This window comes from Lepisosteus oculatus, chromosome 8, assembly GCF_040954835.1.
Source record: "Lepisosteus oculatus isolate fLepOcu1 chromosome 8, fLepOcu1.hap2, whole genome shotgun sequence".
NCBI lineage: Eukaryota > Metazoa > Chordata > Actinopteri > Semionotiformes > Lepisosteidae > Lepisosteus > Lepisosteus oculatus.
The window spans coordinates 2779825-2804806 of NC_090703.1; the positions used below are offsets into that span (position 1 = coordinate 2779825).

The 24982-nt window shown below is 41.5% G+C and overlaps 1 protein-coding gene across 1 annotated transcript; it reads left to right on the forward strand.

The window, feature by feature from the left end:
- Nucleotides 1-702: 702 nt before the first annotated feature.
- tshr (thyroid stimulating hormone receptor) lies at nucleotides 703-23657 on the forward strand. The gene is made up of 10 exons (XM_006632269.3): nucleotides 703-1180; nucleotides 9581-9652; nucleotides 11785-11859; nucleotides 14445-14519; nucleotides 15090-15164; nucleotides 15471-15548; nucleotides 16008-16076; nucleotides 18268-18345; nucleotides 20723-20911; nucleotides 21349-23657. Exons 1-10 carry the CDS (start codon nucleotides 1011-1013, stop codon nucleotides 22784-22786), a joined length of 2319 nt encoding a protein of 772 aa, XP_006632332.2. The 5' UTR covers nucleotides 703-1010; the 3' UTR covers nucleotides 22787-23657.
- The last annotated feature ends 1325 nt before the right edge of the window (nucleotides 23658-24982 follow it).

Genomic DNA, 24982 nt, shown 5'->3' on the forward strand with positions numbered 1-24982 from the left:
ATACAAGGTGCTGCATTGATTTTGTTGTGTTAATCTACATAATCGCCATAATCTACTGGAACTATGAGGCAGAACAGTGAAAGTGCACCGAACTAAATTAACGTGTAAACTGAGCTCACTGAATTCATACTGGTGTCTAATTACCTCGAGGGTCCGTCCTGCTAAGACAATAATTCTTCATTTATGTTCAGTGGCACAGCGCTTTGAGATGATGGGCTATATCAAGCCCTGTATAAAATTAATCTTTATTATGCATCTGTAAGGACATTGGGGACCGCTGATAACTTATTTGTAGTCATCGTAACTATTAATAGTAATTTAGGAAGTAGCAAAATAGTTCAGAAACAATGTTAACGGCACCTTACATGGATCACTAGAAATGATGGATTTGCACGAAGATGAACGATTGCAAATTAATAGAAGATTATAGTACATGCGTGAGGGCCCGTGTGGTAACTGATCAGCAGTGAAGTAAAGCTGTAGCACTCAGATTTTATGTTCACCGGGTTCAGGCTGAGGTCATTTTTTAAAACCCGTGTGCTGTCTCAAACCGACTGGGTATAACGGGGGCAGGTGGATACCCTGCGCAGACAGAGCGGTCGCCGCGTTTAACTGTGTGTCACCAACGCCAGAGGGCGCCGCTGTGGCCTGACTCCACCGTGCACTCCGCAGACGAAACGCCTCACCGCGCCGGACCCGCTACACATGTGCACTGCACTGTCCTTCTGGGCACTGATGGGAACTCGGCGGCCAATAAGAGCAGGGCAGCTCGAAACACATCTAAGAGTAAAATAATTTAATGAAGTACCTCCAACGTGAATCTGCCGAAGGACAGGTGTAGGTATCAGACTACACAGACTTACTGTAACTCAATACAAACTGCAGTAACTGGGGCGCTTTTCCGGCGGCAGGCAATCTGTCCATCTTACTCGGAGGGACGTTGCTCATTAGAAAAGTATCAAAGCTGGCTGACACGATTTAAAAAGAAGCAGTCCGCAGCGTCAGCAGTAATGCCACTGGCGCCTTTAGTCGTTTTTATTCTGATGGCATTACCAGCGGTGACTCGGGGTGGCCAGGAATCATGCCCTGCGATCTGTGACTGCTCAGAATGGGAGGCTCACACAATCACCTGCTTTGATTTAGACGGAATACCTAGATTTCCTACAAACACCGAGACACTGTAAGTATTTTTTTAAAAGATGCATGTGAATTTTACCCCTCAGTGTGGATGTCTTATGGTTGCGAGGATGCTCCTATAATGTGCAACAGGTGAGTGGATTCCGCCTGAGAAAATGTAGTTTTTAACCACATATGAGCTATACTTTACTTCAGATTACTGCCTGCGTCGAGAAATCAGTGTACAAACACAAGTGGCTGAAAAGTTTTTAGATGTTGTATATTTGGGCTTTTAAATATTAATTTATTGTAGTTTTCAGTTCTTATACTGCATTGTGAAAAAAGCTTTCAGTTTTTGCGTCAATTAAGTTTTTAAATAATTCAGACAGTTAGATTTAAAGGAATTCGTGTGCGTTTGGCGTGCGCCTGTGAATGACTTTACCTGCACGCAATCGGTCAGGTGAGACGGCGTCCCCAACCCGAGTCGTGAAAGGCCCCAGTCCAATTCATCTTCAGGTTGCGTGTTACTAAAGATTGGGGGGGGAAACTGTATTTGATCAAGAAGTACTGTTCAGTTAAGAGGCTCAGGTGCTTGAGGGGTGAAGGGTACTCAAATTGTAGTCCCAAATGAGCTGTAAATTACGCAATTTAACAACCTCCCCGCCCCAGCCTAATTGATCTAAATTTATTTTTCCAAGTCCTTCTAAACTTGTTCTTATGACAGAAAGTTGGGCCAGTTCGGCAGCGCTCCAGTTAGAAACCGCCTGATGTCAACTAATTTGTCGGCGGTCTCTCAGATGCTTGACTGAAGGATAGTCGCGCTGTTCATAAAAAAGCGATGGAAGAAGTACTGTACATCACAGGTTTACCGCACCTGCGAACTTGGGCTTTTTTTAGTCTTTTTTTTTATGCTCCTGTGACTTGACGCGCAAACCCCTTTGTATCAAGCACGAGAGACGCGTGATTGTTTTCGTATGGCCATTTTGACATTTGTGCTCCATGTCCAGTAAATGAGCGTCCTCTGCCCTTAAGCTAGTGAGTCAGTGTCTTGCAAAGGGAAACGCATCCCACCACACGTGTCCTTAAACTGGGACCTCCACAGTGCTTGGTGTGTTCCCATCTCTGCCCGAACACATCAAATCAACATCAAGCGAGAGAGAGTTTCAGGAAGCATCGAAGGATTCAAGAGCTCCTGTCTCTCTTTGTTTCTGCCTCCAGAGCTCCCGTCTGCTGTTGTCACTGTTGATCTGAAAAATGACGCGTATTAAGGCAGAGAAAACAAAATCAGTAGCATTTATTACCAAAATATTTTCTAGTATTACTGTTTTTAATTTTTAATTCAAAGCAAATGAATGACTTCACAGATGCCTTGTGTTTCACATACAAGACTCAGTGCCTGTTTCTATCGCTAGTTTTTCTGGAACAGTGTGTGTGGTGCCTTTCTCTCTGCCCAGCGTCTGAACCCATGGCCTTCTAGTCAGTCCAGAGCCCAAACCACTCGCCACTCTTCACTGGTCATAAAGGCAAAGTACTGCTGGAAAAGCAAGGTGAAGGCTCTCCTCTCATTGTTCCTGAAGGTTTGCAACAATGAGACCAGGTTAGACACATTAGACAACACCATCATTAGTTTTTATACCTGCCTTCTTTTCGTGCGAAGGCGATTAAGCTGTGAATTATTTTATTGGTCTTTGTGCCCTCTGCTGAGCACTCAGCCAATATCGAAGGATTCTGAAGTGGGACTCTTGACCAGACACGCTTAGGAGGGTGAGCTGACTGTGCACTCTGGGTTGGGAAGAGAGTAAAATAAATGCTTCTGGACAGTTTATTTCAATTCAATTGACTTCGTCTTGTGTCTTTTTTGTGTTTTCTAACATTTTCAAAAATGGAAAGACAGCCTTCCTTTCCAACTTTAAGAAGGAAAATTGTCATAATAATTAGTTTTATTATCCCCTGGGGGAACTTGGTTTTAGGGCAGAATACAACCAAACCAGACAAACCTCACCCACAACAAATCCAGTATATCCGGCTACAGGAGATGCAGTGCTACATGCACTCGCCAGTCCTTGTTTAATACTTGCTGCAGCCTGAACGTAGCGGTGTCATTGAAGTGATGAGTCGAGGTGCTGGCGCAGGCAGAGAACCTGGAGGTGGCAGGAGCACCACTGGCGTGCACACAAACCAGCTGTTTGGATTAGAGAGCATTTTGCCCAACTTCCCACATGCCATTGTCTCTATGCAGGATCGTCCTGTTATAAATGATGGATTATGGGAATATTTAAAATCCAGGTGAGCAGCTGTTTTGCCTTTATTAGAATTCCTCAGTGCAAAAGCTAACATCGACCAGTTGCTATTGCATGATATCTACTATCTATATACAGTACATCGATTTTTATTGTACAAAAGCTGGAGTATCTTTAGATACTTTCACTCTACTTAATGTTGCGAAAGAAGCAGGAAATAATTCATATGAATTCACGGTGACTGCTTACTACTAATTACACGCCGTAGACCTGAAACGTGCTTCTCGTAAGACACTGCAGGGCGTTAGGAGTCTAGGCAATGACTGCTTATATGTGGACGAAAAACAATCGGGAAGGAATTCGATCAGAAATCCTGACGACGGGTATTGATTTTTTTTTCTTACCAGATTACTTCCATTGAAGACGTCATAGAGTGAGAATTGATACAAAAAGAAACTTCTTTCTGTCTTTTAAAAGTAAACAGATGAAAATTTAAACAGCTGCAAAAAGAGAATTGTTGCAGAATAAAGTGTAATTTGTTCAAAACTTCACTGGGGTCACAGGAGCCTCTACGCTCCATCTGAAAGCAGCGGTGATACAGCAACTCATCCAGAAAGCTGACTGCATCGCATTCAGGGATCAAATTCCAGCGACCACACCAGACTATCAGCGGGGACACACTATTAGGAGTAATTTATTTTCAACAGACAGGTAGTTAATTTAATTAATACATGAGTAGAAACATTATACCGGTAGAAGCTACAGAACCAATGCTCCCTTACATTGACAATAAATACAATACACCAAATATCAAACAAACAAAAAAACAGCTCTTATGTGCAATGTAATGTGCAAAAGAGCATTCCCGTTTTCAAGTGTGTTTTTGGGCTTCCAGTTGGCTGAGCCAGGCGGCAGCTCTGAGCATGTGGCCCCAGTCAGAGACCAGTGGAGGAGAGGCAGCTGTGTCCCCCGCCGCCATCCTCCACAAGCCTCGGCGATCTGCGTGTGCGGGGGTGTCGAGTTGTCCCGCCAGACAACGGCCGCAAAACAGAACCCGGCGGAACAAGGGGCAATGGCCAGGAAAGAAACGCAAACCAAACACAAACGCGATGTTAGCTAGCCTGCCTGCTGCCCCCCTGCCGTTCTTCGGGACCCTTCAATACGAGAGCAGACGCCCCAGCTATGTCGCGTTATTGACGCTCGCTGAACCGAATGTCTTCCCGGGCTGTTACACAACAGCACACATTCCTCCTCCCCTCGTTCAGCGCGACTGAGGGAAGCCTGGCCAACCTATCAGATGAAATTTTCCAAATCGTTGCCCCAGTTCAAAATCCCAGATTAGATGCACTACAGATGATCTGAATTCATGAAATTCAACAGCCTGCGCACACTCCTTCTATAAACTCGTATATAAATTGGGATCAGTCTAAGGTTTTCAAAACATTATGATGGATAAAAGACACCGTGACACACTTTCTCATCCAGTGCGTTGCAAATGTCACAATCTGTTTCCTGGAATGGCAGAATCTGTCCGAAGTGTTTCCGACTGCTAGATGTTAAGGTTTCGAAGACATGTACAGAAATCACACATCCAGACGTAATGCCTGATGATAGATCCTGTTAAACCAATGATCTGATAATATGTTGTTTTCTTTTTTTTATCTTTTAAAACTTTTCATTTGACGTTTAATTCAATTAACTGTAAGAGAGTGGGAAATAGCCAACAACTGTCCTAATTATACTGTAATTAGTCTTCCTGTTTCTAATGAAGTCTCCAATAGTTGTTTATTAGTGCCAGGCCCCGCTGCGCTCCGGGAGTAAACTCGGCTACTAATAAGACATCCTTTTCCTCCTTTTCAAAAGGCTGAATAAAAAACCAATCCATAAACTCGGGAACTCGGGAACGTAAGTGATAGGTTTGTCTAATGAAAAAATACTTTTTAGAAAGAGACCAGATGAAGAGACAGAGGAGGCGTTTCTCGTGATGAAGGGAAAGCTCTTACAAGAGCCTTATGAAAGAGACATGGAGAAAATGTGACTCAAGCATAAAAGCGTGATTTAAAAAAAAAAGGCACTTTAATACTGTTTTTTCAACGTGTGCCACTCGTAGCAGTGTGTCGCTTCATCTTGTCCTGGGGGAAAGACAGCACCTCCACACAGGCACAGCTGCATCAGTTCAGGCACCTCTGAGCTGCCACTTCTGCAGCCTCGAAGCTCCTTTTCTCTCAAGAATAAGACAGTCTTGCCAACGCTTGGTGTTAAAAAACATAATCAGACTTGTATTTCCATGATAAGCTTTTTTTAAATCACGCCGTTCGTGGCACTATCTACTACCATGTCTGGAACTGCTACAGTCTTCTTATCTTCCACGGCCACGACTTACTATGTGTGCTTGTTTGACCTGCCTCCCCCTCTTTAAAGGGACACAGATGTAATGCCCAACTTTGTGAATGTATAGCCCCCAAATAACTGCAAACTGGCCTTTCGCATGCAAGGGGTGTTTAGGTTTAAAGCCAGGGAGGTCAAAAACAACCACCCAGAGCACCTGGAGGCGAAGCTGTCAAGAGAAGGGTCTTGCAGCGCTTTGGCTCACGAGAGTCTGTCGATTAAAAGTGTGGAATCGGAGAAACAAAAACCATCGCAGGTGGTGATAGATGAGAGCAAACAAAAAATAAAAAAGAGTGGATTGCAAATCGTCACAGTGGTGGCTTAACTAAAAATTCGTTTTTTGTTGAAAATGCAAATTTATACTGTGAATTTTATCTCGGTAAATCAGCTGCTTTGTTTTTAGTAAAGGTACTTTTTAAAATTATTTCCTCATTTAAAACTTAAGTTCAGGAATGAGATCCATTACAGAAATGTTTTAACACAACTGTGCCCCAAAAACCTAAGACCAGAACAATTTAAAAATATTTGTCCACCAAAAAGTACAGAAAAAAACACAAATACAGAAATAAATAAGCCCAGAATAAATGTGAAAATTGTGTTATTTCAAACTAGAGCATAATTTTTGTTCAACGTTTTTAAATAAAAATAAAGAATCCAAGTTTTATTTTGTAAATTATAAAAAAAACGTAACAAAGGATTTGTTACTTGTTCCCATTCCATTATTTTCCCTATCATTAAATAAAGACCTGCCAACCTCTGTATTGGATTGGGAATCAATCTTCTGAAATAGTGAAGATCTAAAAAAAATATGATTATATGATAAGGAACAAGTAATAGGTTTATTCCATGCTGAAAAGAGAAGAAAGAAAACACAATGTTTCGGCTGTAGAGCCTTCTTTGGGTTCCTTTACAGTCTATGCATGGTGACGCAGCTCCCCACCTGATTATATGATACAGTAGTTGTCATGTTAACAACGTGATAGTATGTCCATCCTGTTTTTCGCCAAGTTAATCCTGCCTAACACTGTATCCGATAAAGAAGAGCGTTACAGTAAACGATTACAATTATTATTTTAAGCTGTAGTAAATCACTGTGCTTAAACTTTCTTGGATAATGCGCATATCTTTTTTCTTCAATTCATGCAAAAAATGTTTGGTGTTTTTGCATGAATTGATTGACAACATATAATCCTTAAACATACATTTTGTAGACCAAAACCTTTATAATATAAACGCAATCAAGCAGTGTGTTTGACCTTGTGGCTGGGACTCTGGATTCTTAACCTCAAGCCAGTTCCCTCAGATTGCTTCAGTAAAATACCCAGTTGTACAAATGCAAGTCCTTTTGGATAAAAGCGCCAGATAAATAATTTCATAACGGCAGCATCTTTGAACCCAAGTCCTTCTCATGTATGTGTGACCCAGACATCTCCAGGGGTTTTCTGTTCACCAAGCACTTTAAACCTTCTCTTCCAGAGAGCTCTCCTTCAGCCTGACCTCCTACCTCGAGAGCTCAGTCACCCAGTCTGACTTGAGCTCTTGTGGAATCAGCCAGCGTGGTAGCGTAGCAACATGTGCTCACTGATCAGCAAATCTCAGTCACGTGTTTGTCATTGTGAAAACCTGTTTAACTATCGGAATCCTAATTGCTTTTTCGAAATTAAAAGTATTAAAAAATCTTATGCAGTGCTATTAATCGCTGGATTACTGAGACATGGTATCATGCACACGATAGTGTAATCAGAATAAAAACCAGTGAGATGAAAAATATTTATCAAGACACATCGTCATAAAAAGATGTACTTGTACTGTACTTACCCTTTGGATTTAATATTTGATAGAAATACATTTCAGACTAATATTACACTAATACAAAGACCATAAGACAGCAGCTCTCCAATGAGTTGAATATACCTACAGTATATATAATATACCTTAATGAACTGGCAGGCCAGTTTGCTTGTATTATAAAGAAGTTATAAGACTGAGATTCCTAAACCCAAGAAAAAGCATAGATTATTGCCTTGCCTACTATTCTCTGTGTTTTGTTTTACAAATGTTTCTTTTTGTCCACATTCTTTGGTTACCTTCATGTATGATCACCGAGCATTTCATTCTGTTAAAACAGCGGTGATCCCCACTATATACAGGCTGAAATGCAGTATGTTTTTATTTCAAACGAAGAGACATGCCTGTGATGTGTGTACAGTAGTGGTACTGTTTAATCATGGGCTGTTTATTTTAATTTGTCAAGGTACACCTCATTTTTGGTTTCTCTCGGGATTTTTCTCGGGAAAATCCAACCTTTCATTCCAGTTCCCAGTCCTGGATTGACTCACTGTTCAAGAAAAACGCTGTAGTGAGATCCCCTAGCTTACAGTATATTTGCAAAGTTGTATTTTAAAATCCAGTACAGTAGTAACAAAGTGATAAAATTCATGAGTAATTATTTGGAAGATCTGTGTGAGAATACAACCAGCATACCCAGAATCTCAAATTCATATCTGTAAATTAATATTCCAGTTCAAATTCTTACACGGAATACCTCTCTATACAATTACGATTAGTCTTCAAGGAATAGTTAAAGTTTTATCTATTTCAGCATCTATTTAAAACTATATTTGTTATTTTTATATTAATGTTGAATTTATACAGTTTGTTTAGGTGCTACATCCGCCTTAACAGGTGTGCACATCTGTTCATTACTTTATGTGGTACCATTAATATTCTTTAGATTTTTTCTGAAAATCGAAATTGAACATACAATTGAGTTAATGTGAAAAATACTTAATCACATCTCAGACCACTCAATGAGATCTGATATCTTATACCTGCAGTTTCGTAGGCACTGGCAGACAGGCTGCAAAAGTGACTGACTGAAGGACACATTCCGTCTTCAGATTTGCATTATTCTGTTTTCAGGCCAATCGTGTTCTAGATCTGTACTATTGTAGTAATAATAATTGCTTACACTTATATAGCACTTTTCTGGACACTCCACTCAAAGCGCTTTTACAGGTAATGGGGTTCCCTTCCACCCCCACCACTGTGCAGCCCCACCTGGATGATGCAACAGCAGCCATAGTGCGCCTGTCTGCTCCCCACACACCAGGTCTCAGTGGGGAGGAGAGCAGAGTGATGAAGCCAGTTCAGAGATGGGGATTATTAGGAGGCCATGATTGGTAAGAACCAATGGGAAATTTGGCCAGGATGCTGGGGTTACACCCCTACTCTTTTCGAGAAACGCCCTTGGATTTTTAATGACCACAGAGAGTCAGGACCTCAGTTTTACATCTCATCCGAAGGACGGCACCTGTTTACAGTATAGTGTCCCCGTCACTATACTGGGGCATTAGGACCCACATGGACCGAAGGGTGAGTGCCCCCTGCTGGCCCCACTAACACCTCTTCCAGCAGCAACCTTCTGCTGGTCTCCCATCCAGGTACTGACCAGGCTCACACCTGCTTAGCTTCAGTGGGCTGCCAGTTGTGAGTTGCAGGGTGATATGGCTGCTGGTAGTAGTGTACTTCAGTCTAAACTGCTAATGATATTTCACTGCAGCGCTTAGGATTTCCAGACATGAGATTATACATGTCACATGTCGTAAAGAGAGAAAAGGCTGTTCTTGATATGCCCGGGATCAGATTGCTCCCGGCCGGAGACATGTGCACATATCAGAGGGAGCCTTCTCTCACATTCATGGTGTCCATGTGCAGAATTCTGTATCACCCTGTGTTCAATTTTAACATCGCAAAATGTGGCGTTATTGCACTGGAAATAAAAAGTGAGAACTATACACCTCTACACACAACAGCTGTCGATTGTTTTTACGCAGGTGGTTGCTGGAAACCCGACTGCTCAAGGTTCCGAGCAATGCTTTTGCAAACCTGGTAAACATTTCTAGAATGTAAGTATTTTTCTACAGGAAAAGTTTTGTTTTGTCCCTGTTTAAAACTTTTTAAAATAAACTGTTTTTTTAACTTTAAATATGTATTGCATGTTTAAATTGCAAAGCTGTACTTTTGAGCTATATGATATGTGTACTGCTTGTAAATGATTTCCATATCCAGAATTTGTAATCTTACTGCAGAAAGATAAATATAGCATTAGAGAGGTATATATTTTGAAGCCCAAAATATTTAAAATCCCTCCAAGTCGTTCATTTTTACTTCTCATGTTTCAAGGAGTGCTAGTGAGTGTGATGAATAATGTTTTTAATGAATGAGGAATTAGAATTATTTCTTGTCGAATGGGTTTGAACGGTAAGAAGGAAGGTGAAAGAAAATTAGCCGACAGAGAACAGAAACAGAAATTTTAAAATTTCCTTAAAAATTTAGCTTGAGAGGAGGCAAGACAGGCAGAAGCATTGGATCATTCGTAATAGTAAAACAAGAGATAAGTGTGAGGTTGTAATAAAATATACACGCTATGATATTCCTCCATCCAAGCTGCTGTGTGGCTCCTGACTGTTACCAAGTAAGACCCCCCCTCTACACAGCTCTCTGACATGGTGCAAGTAAATGGCTTTTTAATGATGCATAAATCATAGAAGGTCATCTCAGTAAGTGCTCGGACAGCAGTTATTTGGTCACTATGGTCTGTCTTTCGGTGTATTAACACATGCGTTTCTGAAGAGTGTTAACCATCAGCCACAGAGGTGGTGAAAATATTTTTCTGTAAGGATGTTAAATAACATGCCAGCTTGTCCCAGCTTGACGAGCTGTGGCCTCAGCAGTGATGTGTGCTGTTGTATTATTGTGATTGAACAATCTGTCGGATGAGATTGAGATATATTGCATTCCTGGGGTTCCCAGGAGACCCGCTCACAGCAGGCTGAGCCCCTGACAGGTGAGGCCCATTCTCCTGGAATACAGTGAGGATTACAAGCTCTGTGTGAAGATGATTCACAGTTAGTGGTTTAGAATTGTGAGGATGTAAAATAAAAAAAAATCAAAATAATTGAAAAAGCTGATTTTAAAAATGAAGTGTTCTTTTTCTGCTCCATTTCCTGAGGAATGACTTGAAACACTGTACTGTTACACGGCAACAATGAACTGGAACATTCATATTCAGGAGAGACGAATGATCTTAAGGCTTGAGCTCTCCAGAATCGCAAAATAAAGGAATCTCATACAGATGCTTCTGACGATCTCCGGTGCAGTGTCTATTGATGCACTAAGATGTCCGTATAGAGACACTTTGGATTGTAAACAACTGCAGTCTCATACTGTAAATCAAAACAGATGAATGTAAGAACTACAGATGAGAGAGGGGCATCCGATACATCTTGACCATTTGAGGTTTCGGGTCCAAGAATCTCATTCAGTTGTGCTGTCAAAGCACCCAGAGTATCGGCTTTAAGATCATGGCTGGGGAGCTTGTCCCAAACCTCCGCAACCCTTTATGTAAAGTAGTGCTTCCTGTCCTGATTAGAGGATCTCATGCTTTCTTGAAAAGCAGCCAGGGTATCATTGTCAACCCAGTGGCTGTTTAGCCTGTGCCAGACCCCAGCAAGCCCTGTTCGGAATACAGTACATGGCGAGATTCTGCCCTCATCCATTTATTCATGTGCCCTCCGTCCTTGATTGTTAAATACAGCATTGCTGCCTTTAAGCAGGATTAAGATCCTTGAGAAGGATGTTACTGTCACACTGAATGCACGGTAATAACACATTCATTAAAGATTCTAATCCAGGAGTTCTCATTCATTATCCTACTGAAGGCATCTTTACTCCACTGTTAAAGACAATCCCCTGGCATGCTTCTGTCTTATTGAATGGCCAAGTGGTTAGGATCTTTAACATCTATTATTCAAAGAATAACTACAGTACAGTATCTCCAGTTACAACACTGGGGCATTGGTTAAAAAAGAGCACCACCTACAGGTCCTCCAACAGCCTGGCCTTCCTTAGAGGTGTCCTATTCCAGTACTGTCCAGGCCCGGCCATGCTCATCTTCTGAGACCAGACTAGATCAGAGCTCAGGCTGCTCTGTATTTATATAATTCTGTATTTATATAAATATTTCTTTTTGTTGCAGATCTATATCTGTGGATGTGACCCTGAGCAGGCTGGAGAAACATGCATTTTTTAGCCTAATGAAAATAACTCACATGTGAGTAGTTCAAAGCTTAAAAAAAAGTACAAAACATGTTATTCACTTTTGCATACCATATTACTATTCTTTATTGATGGAAAGAAACCTTGGTCTTCCATTAAATATTTCTTCCTTAATAATTCAAATGTTCAGGTTTTTAAACTACAAATATAAGTACATTATTCAAGCACTAATGTTTTGGAAATGTCTAATTAAAGTAGTGACAATGGGGATATTCAGTCATTGTTCATGCGGCGTGTTAGAATCATATCTACATCTAAAGATTTGCCCAGAGATTTTGGTTCTAAATCATTTTCACTCTTTGTATAGTCTACAGAAAGCCATACTAAAGACAAGTCTGGAACCAACTCTTAAGCTTTTAATCAAGGCTTTGTTCAAAATGGCTGTGAACATTGTCACAAGCATTGTACTCTCTGTATTGTTTTAGGATCACAAGCTGCATTAGAAAATTAGAAGTATAACAGTTTATTCATTTCACATAGAGATTTAAATATCCTAACTTTATTGCATGAAATGCAGTTGTGGTTCAGCATAGAAATAATAATAAAACTGGATAAGCCAGCCTGTGGTCGTTCTGTTAATTTCAAGAGTATCATTAAACTCATTAAACTAGCCCTTCCTGTGGGAATGAAGTCCCTTTCAGCATCGATAGAAAAGGCTTAATTCATGCCTCACCACAAACAATGCTACTTTTCTCAATTGGCTTGTAAGGGTTAGACAGAAATGATTATTATTCTTCCTGCCAGCTGCCTGTGGTTGAGACCTGGAGTTACGGAAACACAACACTTACAGGGGAGTCTCAGATGAGGTGTGTGGTTGTGTTACTGTGGGACAGTAGGAATATTGTCAGAGGTGAACTGTGCGATTGGTGGTGCAGTTTGTAACCGCTGCTGAGATCACAGTATTCTCTTGAGAATTTAGACATGTTAACATGAAATTAATTACTAGGCTTTGATCCAGTTTTATCATGGCTCCAAATATCTGGATGCCTTGAGGACTAGAATTTGTGATTTCTGCCTTGTTTGCCAAAATCAGTACTCTCTTTGGACAACTATTTTCAGTTGAAAAACAAAAACTTGAACTGGATGCAACTGAGTTATTGAGCTGACATGCCGGCGGTAACCTGGGGCTCAGTGACTATAGAGGTTTCATCAATGCCATGTATTAAAAAATAAGTTATGATTTACAGTATAACACCCGTGACACAAGAAGCTGGATCTTCGTACATCTTTAATGAAAGCTTTTCATTGATGTTTGGGAGGGATAAAGACAGACAAAGCTAATCTCAACCAGCTGTTTTAATCACAGCCATTACCAACGTTTGCTACATTTAACTCTTCTCCCATTGTCATTGCATGCGTTCTATATGTGGAGGCTTCAAACCACAAAGAATGAAGTCGGAATGAAAGAGAAAAAACATGCTACTTTTCATAAGAACCAACATATTTTCATGTATTATTCACATAAGTGATATATTTTTAAAAGAAATGCACCATTGCATTTTGAAAGATTGCAAGCACGCTGCTGTCTTCTGGTATGACATTAAGCTGCCAGCTTGCAGAAGGGCACCTTGGCTAGCAACAGCCCCAGGACCATCCATTCCACCTTATTCCTGCATTTCTGCTTCTTCTTCACCGCTCCGTCTTCTCAGTCTTTATATATACATCTGTTTTTTTAGAAGACATGATTTGTCTTCTATTCCTGTTCCTTCTGCTTTTCCTGCTGGCTTTTGTTGTCTTCTCATCTTCATCCTCTCCACGCTACTCGAGCCTCGCACGTCCTCCTTCATGGAATTGAATCTCTACTCTTTCTTCTGTTTGCTCTTCTGCCCCGGGTTCCTCCTGCTTGGCCTCCGCTGCTCCTGGGGCTGTCTCCTTGGCCCCAGGCCTGTCCGGCTCTTCTTATCGTAGCGTCCATGCTTCCATACTGTGTGCCTACACGCTTCTGCAGCGGTGGTTCTGGGTTCACTTGTTTCTTTTCGGGGGATAGAGCCTCTTCTTCTTGTGGTCCTTTAATCAAATGGGTTAAGTCACCACTTATTATACTTAAATACTGAGTACATTTTCACAAAGCATCTGATTGTTGGGTGTTGCTATTCATTTTCAAAACTGTAATAAACAGTACAATTAGAAACGCAGTCCATGTACTTTGAAGGGTGTTCAGGTACACCTGAATAACACCACTCCTGCAAAAGGAATACTACCATTCTGCATTAATAACCAGCATCTTAATCTGCTGTTTGAAATGCAGGAGGGGTTTATTGACAATTGACTCATTGGAGGAGCTACTACTGATTCCCGTGGGAAGCCTTGTTTTCAGGGGATGAAATATTTGCCCTGAGAGGATCAGATGGACTTCTGATTTGCCAGGCAATCAAAAATTATTAGCCAGTACTAGTTTTCCCAAACCAATTGGACAGTCAAATTGGAGAATCTTACTGCGTACAATCCCATATTAGACCTGTCCAACTGTATCCACTTGTGAATAACAATTTGAACGACTTGGCAACTGGGGAAAGGTCTCCTTTCTAATAGGCAAACAAGAGAAACAGAGAAGAAGGCTCTATTATTTTTGTCTTTCAGAGAAATCCGCAATGCAAGGAGGCTGTCATACATCGATCCTGAAGCTTTTAAGGACCTACCAAATTTGAAATACTTGTAAGCAATATTTTCATGTTCCTTTGAAAACAAACCAATACATTCTACTAAGAAGATAGCTTCTTTTAATTGAAACTGTAGCAAACTTGTATTGCAAATTCATCCAAGCAAAAGCCACAAGGCAGGATACAGCCTGGACAGGGCATCAGTCCATCTCAGGGCACATGCTCACAGCAGCAGCAATTTTCACAGAAGCCAGTGAGCTTTCCAGCAAGTTTCTGGACTGTGGGAGGAAACCAGAGCCCCTGGAGAAAACCCACCTGAAAACTCCACCCAGATGGCATCCCTGGTCTGGAATTGAACTCCAGAGCCCCAGTGCTGTGAGGCACCAATGCTGGCCACTGCGCCACCGTGCCACCCCTTAGTACACATTATACAGTAATTCCAAATACTTTCCCATTCTCCAAATGAAAAAAATGTTAAAATGTTAAGATAAAACAAAAATCTGGTTTCAGCAATTATTAATTTATTGCTCAATGCAGTTTATTCTTAAACTAAGTAACATTAAAACAATAAATCATGCAGTGCAAAGATTCAATGTCTTGTTTGTAAATCTGTCTGTCATTACAGAGGGATTTTCAACACTGGTCTGGGAGTGTTTCCTGACTTCAGCAAGATTCATTCTTCTGATTTCAACTTCATTCTGTAAGATAATTTTACCAGATCCTATTCAACCATCTGTTCTGTGCATTAGTACAGGCCTGTTTAACAACAGATGTGATGTTTTTTTAAAACATGTAGTGAAAGCTAATATACGGTGATTTGATACACAGAAACACAATACAGGAGCTCAGTGGATGAGCATGCAGCACTAAGCAACGAAGAAACATTTATCTTTCTCCTTCCTGTGACAGAGAGTTTGGTTCTCTAAAAATGCAAACACAAGCCAAGTCCACTTTGTTTGTCACTTCTGTTCCAGGTGTTAATAATCTCTTTTCTTTGCTCATGCAGTGAAATTGCTGACCATCCCTACATAAAATCGATCCCTCCGAACGCTTTTCAAGGAGTGTCCAACGACTTGCTGACGCTGTGAGTAGTCTCTGGGCGGGTCCTGTGACCTTGCTCCTGGGGGCTTAGGGGGTGACACTGCCGTCCAGTTTTTCACCTCTCTCTGAACCTCAAGCCCACACGAGCAGCCGGGCTTCCTTGCGAGGACGGAGCTTGTTACCAGCGCCCTCGGAAAAGTACACTTCTATCCTGCTAGCATTTGCATACGCCTCTCTTGACCGCTCCGATACATATTCCCTGGCCACTCTGGGAGAAGTCCTCAGCTTGGGTGACTTTTTACCAACTCCAAACATTATGTTTTGCCTTTTCTTTGGCAGCTGACAATTCCTTTGTCTCCGATAAACAGTTTTTCTCAGTTGCGTGGAAGCTGAGTGTGTGACTTAATGTTAACATTACTGCAATGAATGAGAAGAGGAAATGTGTAACGCAGGATCAGGCATGAGCTGGTGTTCATCGAATGTATTAATTATTGTTTTCCAGGATGCTTTATAGCAATGGGTTTACCGAAGTTCAACAGGACGCCTTCAATGGGACAAGGCTGGATGCAGTGTAAGACAGTGCCTAAACTGTACGAGGTTTAAAACATTTTGAGGGGATACCTGACTAGAAATGATACAGTACGAGTTGGGTTTAACTGAAATGCTACAATGCCAGAGCCTTTTTTAAACACAGTAAGAACACAGCACATCGCAAACAAGAAGAGACCTCTGAGCTATTTGATTGCTAATAGCTAATTGATCCCAAATAATCATCCAGTTGCTTCATAATGGATCTCACAGTATTGACTTCAACAGCTTCCCTGAGCAGTTTCTTCCAATGCTTAGCAGCTCTTTGTGTGTAGAAGTGATTTCCACTTTGTATCCTAAAGGTATTAAGTCCTCCATTTCGACTTGTGACCCTGTGTCCAAGTTTAGTTGTTGAGCTTCAAGCAGTCTCTTGCATTAGCTGAGCCACAAGTTGGGCCCCTTTATGATTCAGGCTGCCCCTTTCGTCTGTGGGCACTGATGAAGCAGGAGACCGGTGCTGGAGAAAGCTACCCAGTGCCCCGGAGGAGGAGTGAGAAGTCCTGACTCAAAGCAGGCGAACAAGTGGCAATGATGGGTGTGAGAGGAGAGACCCTGTAGACACACGGGTGTTTTAATAGCCCTGTCAGGTGGGACAGGGGAGTTAGAGTGCACGCCAGTGAGCATGGATGCTCAAACGCACTCACAGGGTAAATATCAGAACGTCTTTGTTCTGCTTTGTCAACCAATTTGACGAACAAGGTCCCCTCACAAGTGGGCAGAGGTAAAGTGGCGACTTTCAACTTGGGCGGGAATCACAGCCTCCCGTTCCTTGCACCTGGAGACTCAAGCAGAAGTCTTGTCTGCCTGCGTTACTGCTGCTCAGGGAAGGCGCTGTGGAAACGGAGATCCAGTGGTGTTCCACGGGCTGAGGAGCATTCGGCTTCAATCTCTCCTGCCCTGACAAAAATGTACATGTAGAGCAAATGGCATCAGCTGGACATTTACAGAGCTCTCTCACAAAGAGCACCCTGGGATTCCGGCTCTAGGCTGTGGTGGTCATGAAGAGCCCCACCATGTGCTGACGGCCGATTGGCACGAGGTGTACCTCACCAGCTGCCCGACGGGAGGATGAAACACTTGCCTAACTGTGTTACTTATTTTATTCCATCTCTCACTTTGCTGAAGTCTAATCTGAACGTTTCCTGTCAGGATATGAAATATTAATGTGTGTCTGCCCTCCTATCTGACCCTGCAGCCTCAGATGGGGATACAATTAAGCAATACTGTAGTCTTCCTTGTGAGTTTTACCACAGCACTGTTTGTGCTGGCAAGGGGAGAGCTCAGTGCAAAAACTGATCCCTGTGCACTAAAACCATGACAAATACTTGAACTTAGTTCATTGTTACAATTAGATTTAGGGATTTTAAAGTATTTTAAAGGAACAGCATAATTTGGAAGTGCTTTGTTTATTACAAAGCTACTAATATAAATAACATTAATACTGTGTCATTCCGAATAGTCTTAAAAACTTAAATAGATTAAATGACTGTTCTATTTTTTCTGCTGGCAAGTTTTTAGGATTGTATAGTTGATGCTTTTTTTAATTTCAATGTTACATCCTTATCACTAGTAATGCAGTCTTCAACAATAAGAGACACTGCCAGAATGCTATGAGTGCATTATTTATTTTTCAAAACAAGAAAAAAAAAGGTAAAAAAGGGATATCAAAGAACTAACTTTATTTATAGAGCAGCTTTTATGGCACACACCTCAAAGCCCTGTACAATTTTCCACAAATTGCAGATTGTCAGGTGACTGAGTTATTTCAGTTCATCACATACTGTATACTGTATGTACTAATGAACAGGAGTAGGAGCTCTAGAAAGTGAAGCTGTTCTGATACCTGGTAATATAAGAAGATCAGAAAGGTTACAAATGAGCTCCTCCAGCTTGTTTCATAGTCGCTAATGGATCCCTGGACTTCATGCATCTGTTTCTTGAAAGAAGCCAGGGCATGGACTTTGACAACATGGCTGGGTAGTTTGTTCCATTTGCCCCACAACCTTTAGTGTACAGAAGTGCCTCCTGTTCTTAGTGCAGAACTAGTGTACTTCCTTGTTCACTTCATTCTGAGGAAGTCCGAGTGGGCTTTGTCAGTGCCTTGGAGGACACCGAGTGCCTGAAACTGGACCCTCGTACTTTTCTCTTCTGACAAGCAATCTGTTTTTCTCCAGATATCTTCACAGGAACAGGCACCTGGCCAGAATCAATGAGAAGGCATTTGCAGGGGTTATCGGTGGACCCACTCTTCTGTGAGTATACAGCACCTGCCTCCGCCTGCTTCGCTCCGCGGCCTCACACTCACTCTCACTGTTTGAGACTGGGCAGCAGGGAGAGTGACCCCTGTGAAAAGCAAGATGGCAAAAACTGCCTCTGCTTTCTTTATACAGTATGTAGCAGAAGCTCGAGACATGGACACCACCTTGCACATAATCCTAACTTTTCACTGGCAAATCTATATGGTCCAGCTTAGACACAGTACTGATGTATACATTATATATTATGCATGTTGTACATAATATATACATTGTGTTGTTTACATTATGTACAACGCATTACAGTTCTTTTAACTACACTAAGAGCTACTGTCCTAAAAATGTGTCCAAAATTTTTTAAGATGAAAAGGAAAGTCTGGATAGATTAAAAACTCACTGAGTTAAACAGAAAACAAAGAGGAGTTTATGGCAAATTTAAAAAACTTTTTAGATAACCCTATTTACGTTACATTTATATTTTATTTTCACAAATTGGAACAATTAATCCAGTCATTCTGTTTCATTCCAAACGTCAAAAAAATTCTCTACATTAAAAACGTAGCATAGTATTGAAAAAACTACTGTGATAATGCATTTTATATCTTCTATGCCCTTATGAACATTGGCCTCCATAAAAACAACAGTTTCAACAGCAGGGGAGGAGGAGCATTCGTTCCCAAAATCGATTATTTCTCCCTTCTGCCAGGTTGACGTGCTCACTTTGTGCCCTGATAACAGGACAGGAGTTTTCAAAACTGAAACCCTGCCAAAGGCGAACATGGCCGGAGGCAGCTGGGCACCTACTGTACCAGCTCCATTGTTTTTGCGTGTTCCTCCAAAAATGACTCTCCCAGTTCTTCACTAGATATTATTTGACTAAATGAATGCACACTTCGAGCTGCACTGTACTGCTGGATGTACAGTACATAGAACGTCAAGATGATTTCCATTTCCCTAATAACAGTTAAGCACTTATACTGAAACCCTGTACCTCACAGCTACTCTGTGATCGTCTCTGTTTAAATCATACTGCTTTAACAACTTCACGCTCAAGTGTCACCGAGCCCTTTCATGAACAAGCTGGAAAGGAGTCCTGGTGATGATGCAGTTGGCTAAATATGTTCAGACACTCACAGCTGAGGCGTTTTAATATGTATTGCACAATTTCCCAGGCGGAAAAAGACTTAGTAACTGATCTGCTGGCCATTGTTTACAGCACAGTACTTACTCTTTGGCCCAGTTTGCAATTAAAAACCATTTATATTTGTGTATACACTTTAATATTTATAATGAGAATCATTACAAATTATATTAGAGCTACTGAGGGTGGCATGGTGGTGTCATTTTAGAAAGAAAAGTTATTACACCTGTTTATTGCAGGCGTTTATAGGAGTAACTGGTAAACTGTAGCTTTTGTGTAAAGCTTTTGCAATTCATAAATGTTCCAAAAATGTCTGCAGTCTTTGTGATGTCTAAGAAAGTAGTCAAGTGACCAGAGACTGTGTTCTGTTCAAGGCAGTTTGGAAGTTAACATTCAGGAAGCAGCTGAAGACGCTCAAGTCTCAGACAGTAGAATGCACATGTCGCTGTTATTTTACTTTGGACTGTGAACCTCACAAAAAGTAACATGGCATGTGTGTTACTCTAGACAGGATATTAAATTTAATTAAAACAGAGCATTAAAGTAAAAAACAACTGGCCAGTGTTTACTTTGGCCAACTGAACAAGCGTTTTGTTCAATTGTGGTTATTTGAAGCGAAACTCTCAACACCCTGTAAGTCTCAATGACTTAAACAAATAAAATGCTCAAAGCCTACATGTTCCAAGTCTTTAGAAACTGGTGACTTGGGGGTTATCTATAAGACCTGATAGACTTGCTCCCCAGAAACAGGCCTGGCCACCCTTGAGGAGAGCAGGTGTGTGCTCAGCAACACTGCAAGCGTCAATGCCACAAGCTTATTTGTAATGACTGTGTGTAACAGCATTTCCTTTCCTTTCACTAAAACACTCCTCAAGACACTTGGAAAAAAAAACATTCTGAAGTTTTTCAAATAAATATTCTGAAACCTGTTTCTTACAAAGGATTATACCCCCTTCATGAATGATAACTCTGATTCCTATGAAACAAGAAATGTATTTGACCACAAACCACCAAGTTACAAACAGATACAGCTGATGCAGTAACTACAGTAGGTCGTGTTTCCACTCAAGGTGCAGGGAAAGAACATCTTTAAATCTCTAAAGCCATTTAAACCTGTAAAAGGCTTTACAACTGCCCAGGAAGGATTCCAGCAATGTTTTATTCAACTTTTAAGGGGGAAAACTCTCTAGCTGTTGTGCTGTCGTAAGACCTTTGTCTGTTTTTATTCTCCAGTGATGTCTCTCAGACAAGGGTGACCTCTCTACCAACAAAAGGTCTGGAGAACCTCAGGGAGCTGCTGGCACGAAACACGTGGACTCTCAAGAAACTGCCCCCAATTAAGACGTTTCTGTACCTAATGAGCGCTGAGCTCACCTACCCCAGCCACTGCTGTGGGTTTAAGAACCTGAAGAAAAGGAAAGGGTGAGCAGAACAACAAAAATTCATTTCATGATTTCATTTTTTTTTTTAAATGTTGCATGTTGCTTTTATCGGAACTTGAAATTATGGATGATTCATTCCCAACAAAGTATTTTTCAGAACTGCTTGATGTGTTCTGATGCCCCCATTAATTTAATTTCCTTCAGTTTAAGGATAGTTAAACCTGTTTGCTGGCTTCGATATAAATGTTCAGGATAAAATCTCTGTGGAAGTTTTTAGAATACTTTTACCATAGGAACTAATTGCCCAGAACTGATAGAATCAGTATATATGTAGACATTTCTAATGTCCTGTAATTATCAAAAAATGTTATAGACAAGTATAACTGGAAGTTTTGAATTACTTTTGAGAACAGACTTAGTACAGAACAGTAGCTTCAGGTCAGAACACTAAGCCTATCTGCTCAACATTTCCCCCAGTTACCTAGAACTCCTCATATGCAACCTCAGCAATTTCGCTGAGTTCCGACAGAGAAGGTCAGCAAGGGCTTTCAGAGTGCCCTCGCGCCCGGGCTATGCTGAGGAGGACACAGACCTGGAGCATGCTGCATCACAAGACACCGCAGAGGCCAGTGAATTCCACAGCAAGCGCCACAACTACGTTTTTATCGAGGGGCAGCCCGACACAGATGTTGGATTTGGGGACACCCTAAAAAATCCACAAGAAGACACTTACCAGGATTTCGAGAGCCAGTATGATTACACGGTCTGCGAAGACGACGAAGAAATTGTCTGCACTCCCGAGCCCGACGAATTCAATCCCTGCGAGGACATCATGGGCTACAACGCCTTGAGAATCACAGTCTGGTTCGTCAGCCTGCTGGCCATTGTCGGGAACTTGTTTGTGCTGCTGATTCTGCTAACCAGCCGCTACAAACTGACCGTCCCGCGATTTCTCATGTGCAACCTGGCTTGTGCAGATTTCTGCATGGGAATCTATCTGTTGCTAATTGCATCTGTAGACCATCATACCCGGTCTGAGTACTACAATTACGCTATTGACTGGCAGACTGGCACAGGGTGCAACCTCGCTGGCTTCTTCACTGTCTTTTCAAGTGAGCTGTCTGTGTACACCCTGACCATGATCACTCTGGAGCGCTGGCACGCCATCAGCTTTGCCATGAGGCTGGACAGGAAGGTACGTCTCAGCCACGCTTCCATCATCATGCTGACTGGCTGGGTTTTCTGCTTCCTCCTGGCTCTGCTTCCCATTGTGGGGGTCAGCAGCTACAGAAAGGTCAGCATCTGCCTGCCGATGGACACACACTCAACTGTTGCCGAAGTCTACATCATGCTTGTCCTGGTCATGAACATCGTTGCTTTCTTCGTGATCTGTGTCTGCTACTTTAAAATCTACTGGACAGTCCGCAACCCACACTACCACTCTGGAAACAAGGACACAAAGATCGCCAAGAGGATGGCTGTGCTCATCTTCACTGATTTCCTCTGCATGGCTCCCATCTCTTTCTACGCCATGTCTGCAGTGCTGAACAAGCCGCTGATCACGGTCTCCAACTCCAAGATCCTGCTGGTGCTCTTCTACCCACTGAACTCCTGCGCCAACCCCTTCCTCTACGCCTTTTTCACCAAGGCCTTCCAGGGGGACGTGTTCATCTTGCTGAGCAGGATCGGCTTTTGCGAGCAGAAAGCGCAGCTTTACCGAGGACAGACCATGTCCAGTAAAAGCAGTGCTTTGAGCAGCAAGCGCACCAGTGAGGGCACAGCACAGACGCTCATCAAGCTGAATGAATATCCGCACCGCATGGCAACACATGAAAATCGCCCCCCACTGGCAAAGCGGCAGAAAGATCCAGAAGACTACATTCAGCACGCGCGTTCCCAAACATCTGCATGTTAGACCTCCTGCGCACTGGGCGATCCTGCACTTGCGTTGCATTGTGGCTCCAAGCTTTTCATTCTTTCTGCTTTATATAGAGGGAACAAGCAACAAGAACAAAGAGAACTAGAAGGGAATGAAAAGTGTGTGATGAACGATATTAGAAGCAAATCAAGCGATTCAAGGTGATTTTGTGAGATCAAAAAGAAATGGGAGTTATAGAAGAAGAGTAACTGGAAGCGATGTTATTACACTGAAGAAAGAAGACAAGGGCAAGCCAGTATTTTGTACTGCACTTTGGCGTATTATCTGTTTCTATGTTGGCTGTTGTATAAGTTGTATTTAAAGCAGTCTGTCTTGATGTAGAACTACAATATTATGTTATACAAGAACTACTGAGTGGTTTTAAATAAGCTCCTTTAATATGGATAAATGTTTTTGCAAGTTTTCAGATGAGCTTTTAAGTATTGTTTATAAACTTTCATTCACTGTGACCTGGAAGTAATAAACGGAATGAGGTCATTTGCCCTTTCGCTCCCAGCTCATTTGGTGAACAGTGGCTAATTGATCAGAGCAGAAGATCTCATCCATGTTCTTACTGTAGGACTCCAGGGCAACAGGTTTGAAAGCATAACTGAGCAGCTCATTCCTGATTGCTGCAATGCGGAGCAACAATTTTAATGCACTGCTTGTGTCAGCCCTTGAAATTGTGGATGATTCATTCAGAGCATCAGAAAGGAAATAAGGTCATTTCAGGACTTCTTGAAGTGTATTTTAATGTATTTAAGGACATTAGGACTGTTTGCTGGCTTAAATATAAATGTTCAGTGTAAATCTATGTGGAAAGCTTTTAGGATACTTTTACCATGGAAACAAATTGGCCAGCACTGACAGGACCTGTTTATCTTTAGACATCAAGTTCTTGATTAAAACCTTCAATCAACAACTTCGCATGTTTTTCCCAAGTTTCATTAGATCGGCACTTTGTGTGTCTAAAGCCGTTATGCTAAAAGCATACAAAAAGGTTAGCATCTGCCTGTACACACACACACACACACACACACACACACACACACACACACACACACACACACACACACACACACACCTGCGTGTGTTCATACAGCGCCACTCTCTACTAGGTTATGAAGCAGCTCCTTTCTCATTCAAGCCCCAGAGCGACCAACAGGTCTGCAGATGTTCTGTCCGAAAGCAGGCTGGGTGGCCGGATGGCACGTCCACCAGCAGTCCAGCAGATCTATTTCTGACACAAATGAAGAGTGTTCACTGAGCTTATTTGGCCATTATTGCTGCTTTCTGTAAATTCCGCAAGTTTCTGTAATTTTGAGATTTGAACAAATACACTTGGAAGTCATCTAAACTTCTGAGCTTGAATAATGGGCGGCACACATGCAGCTGAATAAACTGTGAACTTGCATGTAAATAAAGCCTGTCTGCTGAGGATTTCTGTGTCTCTCTTAATGGTGTTTTCCCACAACTTTATTTCTTAGCATAGTAAAAAAAAAAAACAGAAAACCATGACCAGTAAGTTCTTTTCTGACAACTATTGCAACTTATTACCAACAGTGAGTAGTATTTTAATTGATTGAGACGTATCCAGAATGCTCCTGCTCTGACTATTAATCGTAATAGAAAAAAAGAGAATTAATAAGGTTAACTTTGAGTGAGAAATCAGGTCCTAGCACTAGCTTGTCTAAAAAGCGAATTTCTAAGTAATAAAACAGTCTATATATATATATGAGATCAGTCAGAATGTAAAGCATGGTTTCAAAGTCAATTTGCAAAATGAAAAGAACAAATGACACACTGATTATTATTTTCAATATTTATGGGTATCTACCTAGATTTTGACACTCAGTTTTCTCGGTCTTCGATTCCAACACCTTCCTAACAAGACACAAACTCAATAAGCAGTAAAGAGCTACATGAGGTTAGACAGGTGTTTGCAAAAGTTTGGGCATCCCTGGCCAAATCACATGTTTTGTTGATTTTCTGAAAAGAAGTTAACACAACCTCAGCAGCAAACAAACTTAAACCTGACATTTTAATGCACAGTTACAATTTTATTGGTGAATTTAACAGATGGAAAAAAATAAAACTATAAATGTGGCATGCGCAAAACTTTGGACACCATATCAGTCAGTACTTAGTAACACCCCCTTTGGCAGAAATCACAGCCTCCAAACGTTTCTTGTA

Bases quoted from the DNA above. Each gene is read 5' to 3' on its own strand.
- tshr (XM_006632269.3), top strand. From the start codon at position 1,011: ATGCCACTGGCGCCTTTAGTCGTTTTTATTCTGATGGCATTACCAGCG. The intron at 15,165-15,470 runs GTAAGATAATTT...TTGCTCATGCAG, and splicing joins TCTGATTTCAACTTCATTCT to TGAAATTGCTGACCATCCCT. The intron at 20,912-21,348 runs GTGAGCAGAACA...CATTTCCCCCAG, and splicing joins AACCTGAAGAAAAGGAAAGG to TTACCTAGAACTCCTCATAT.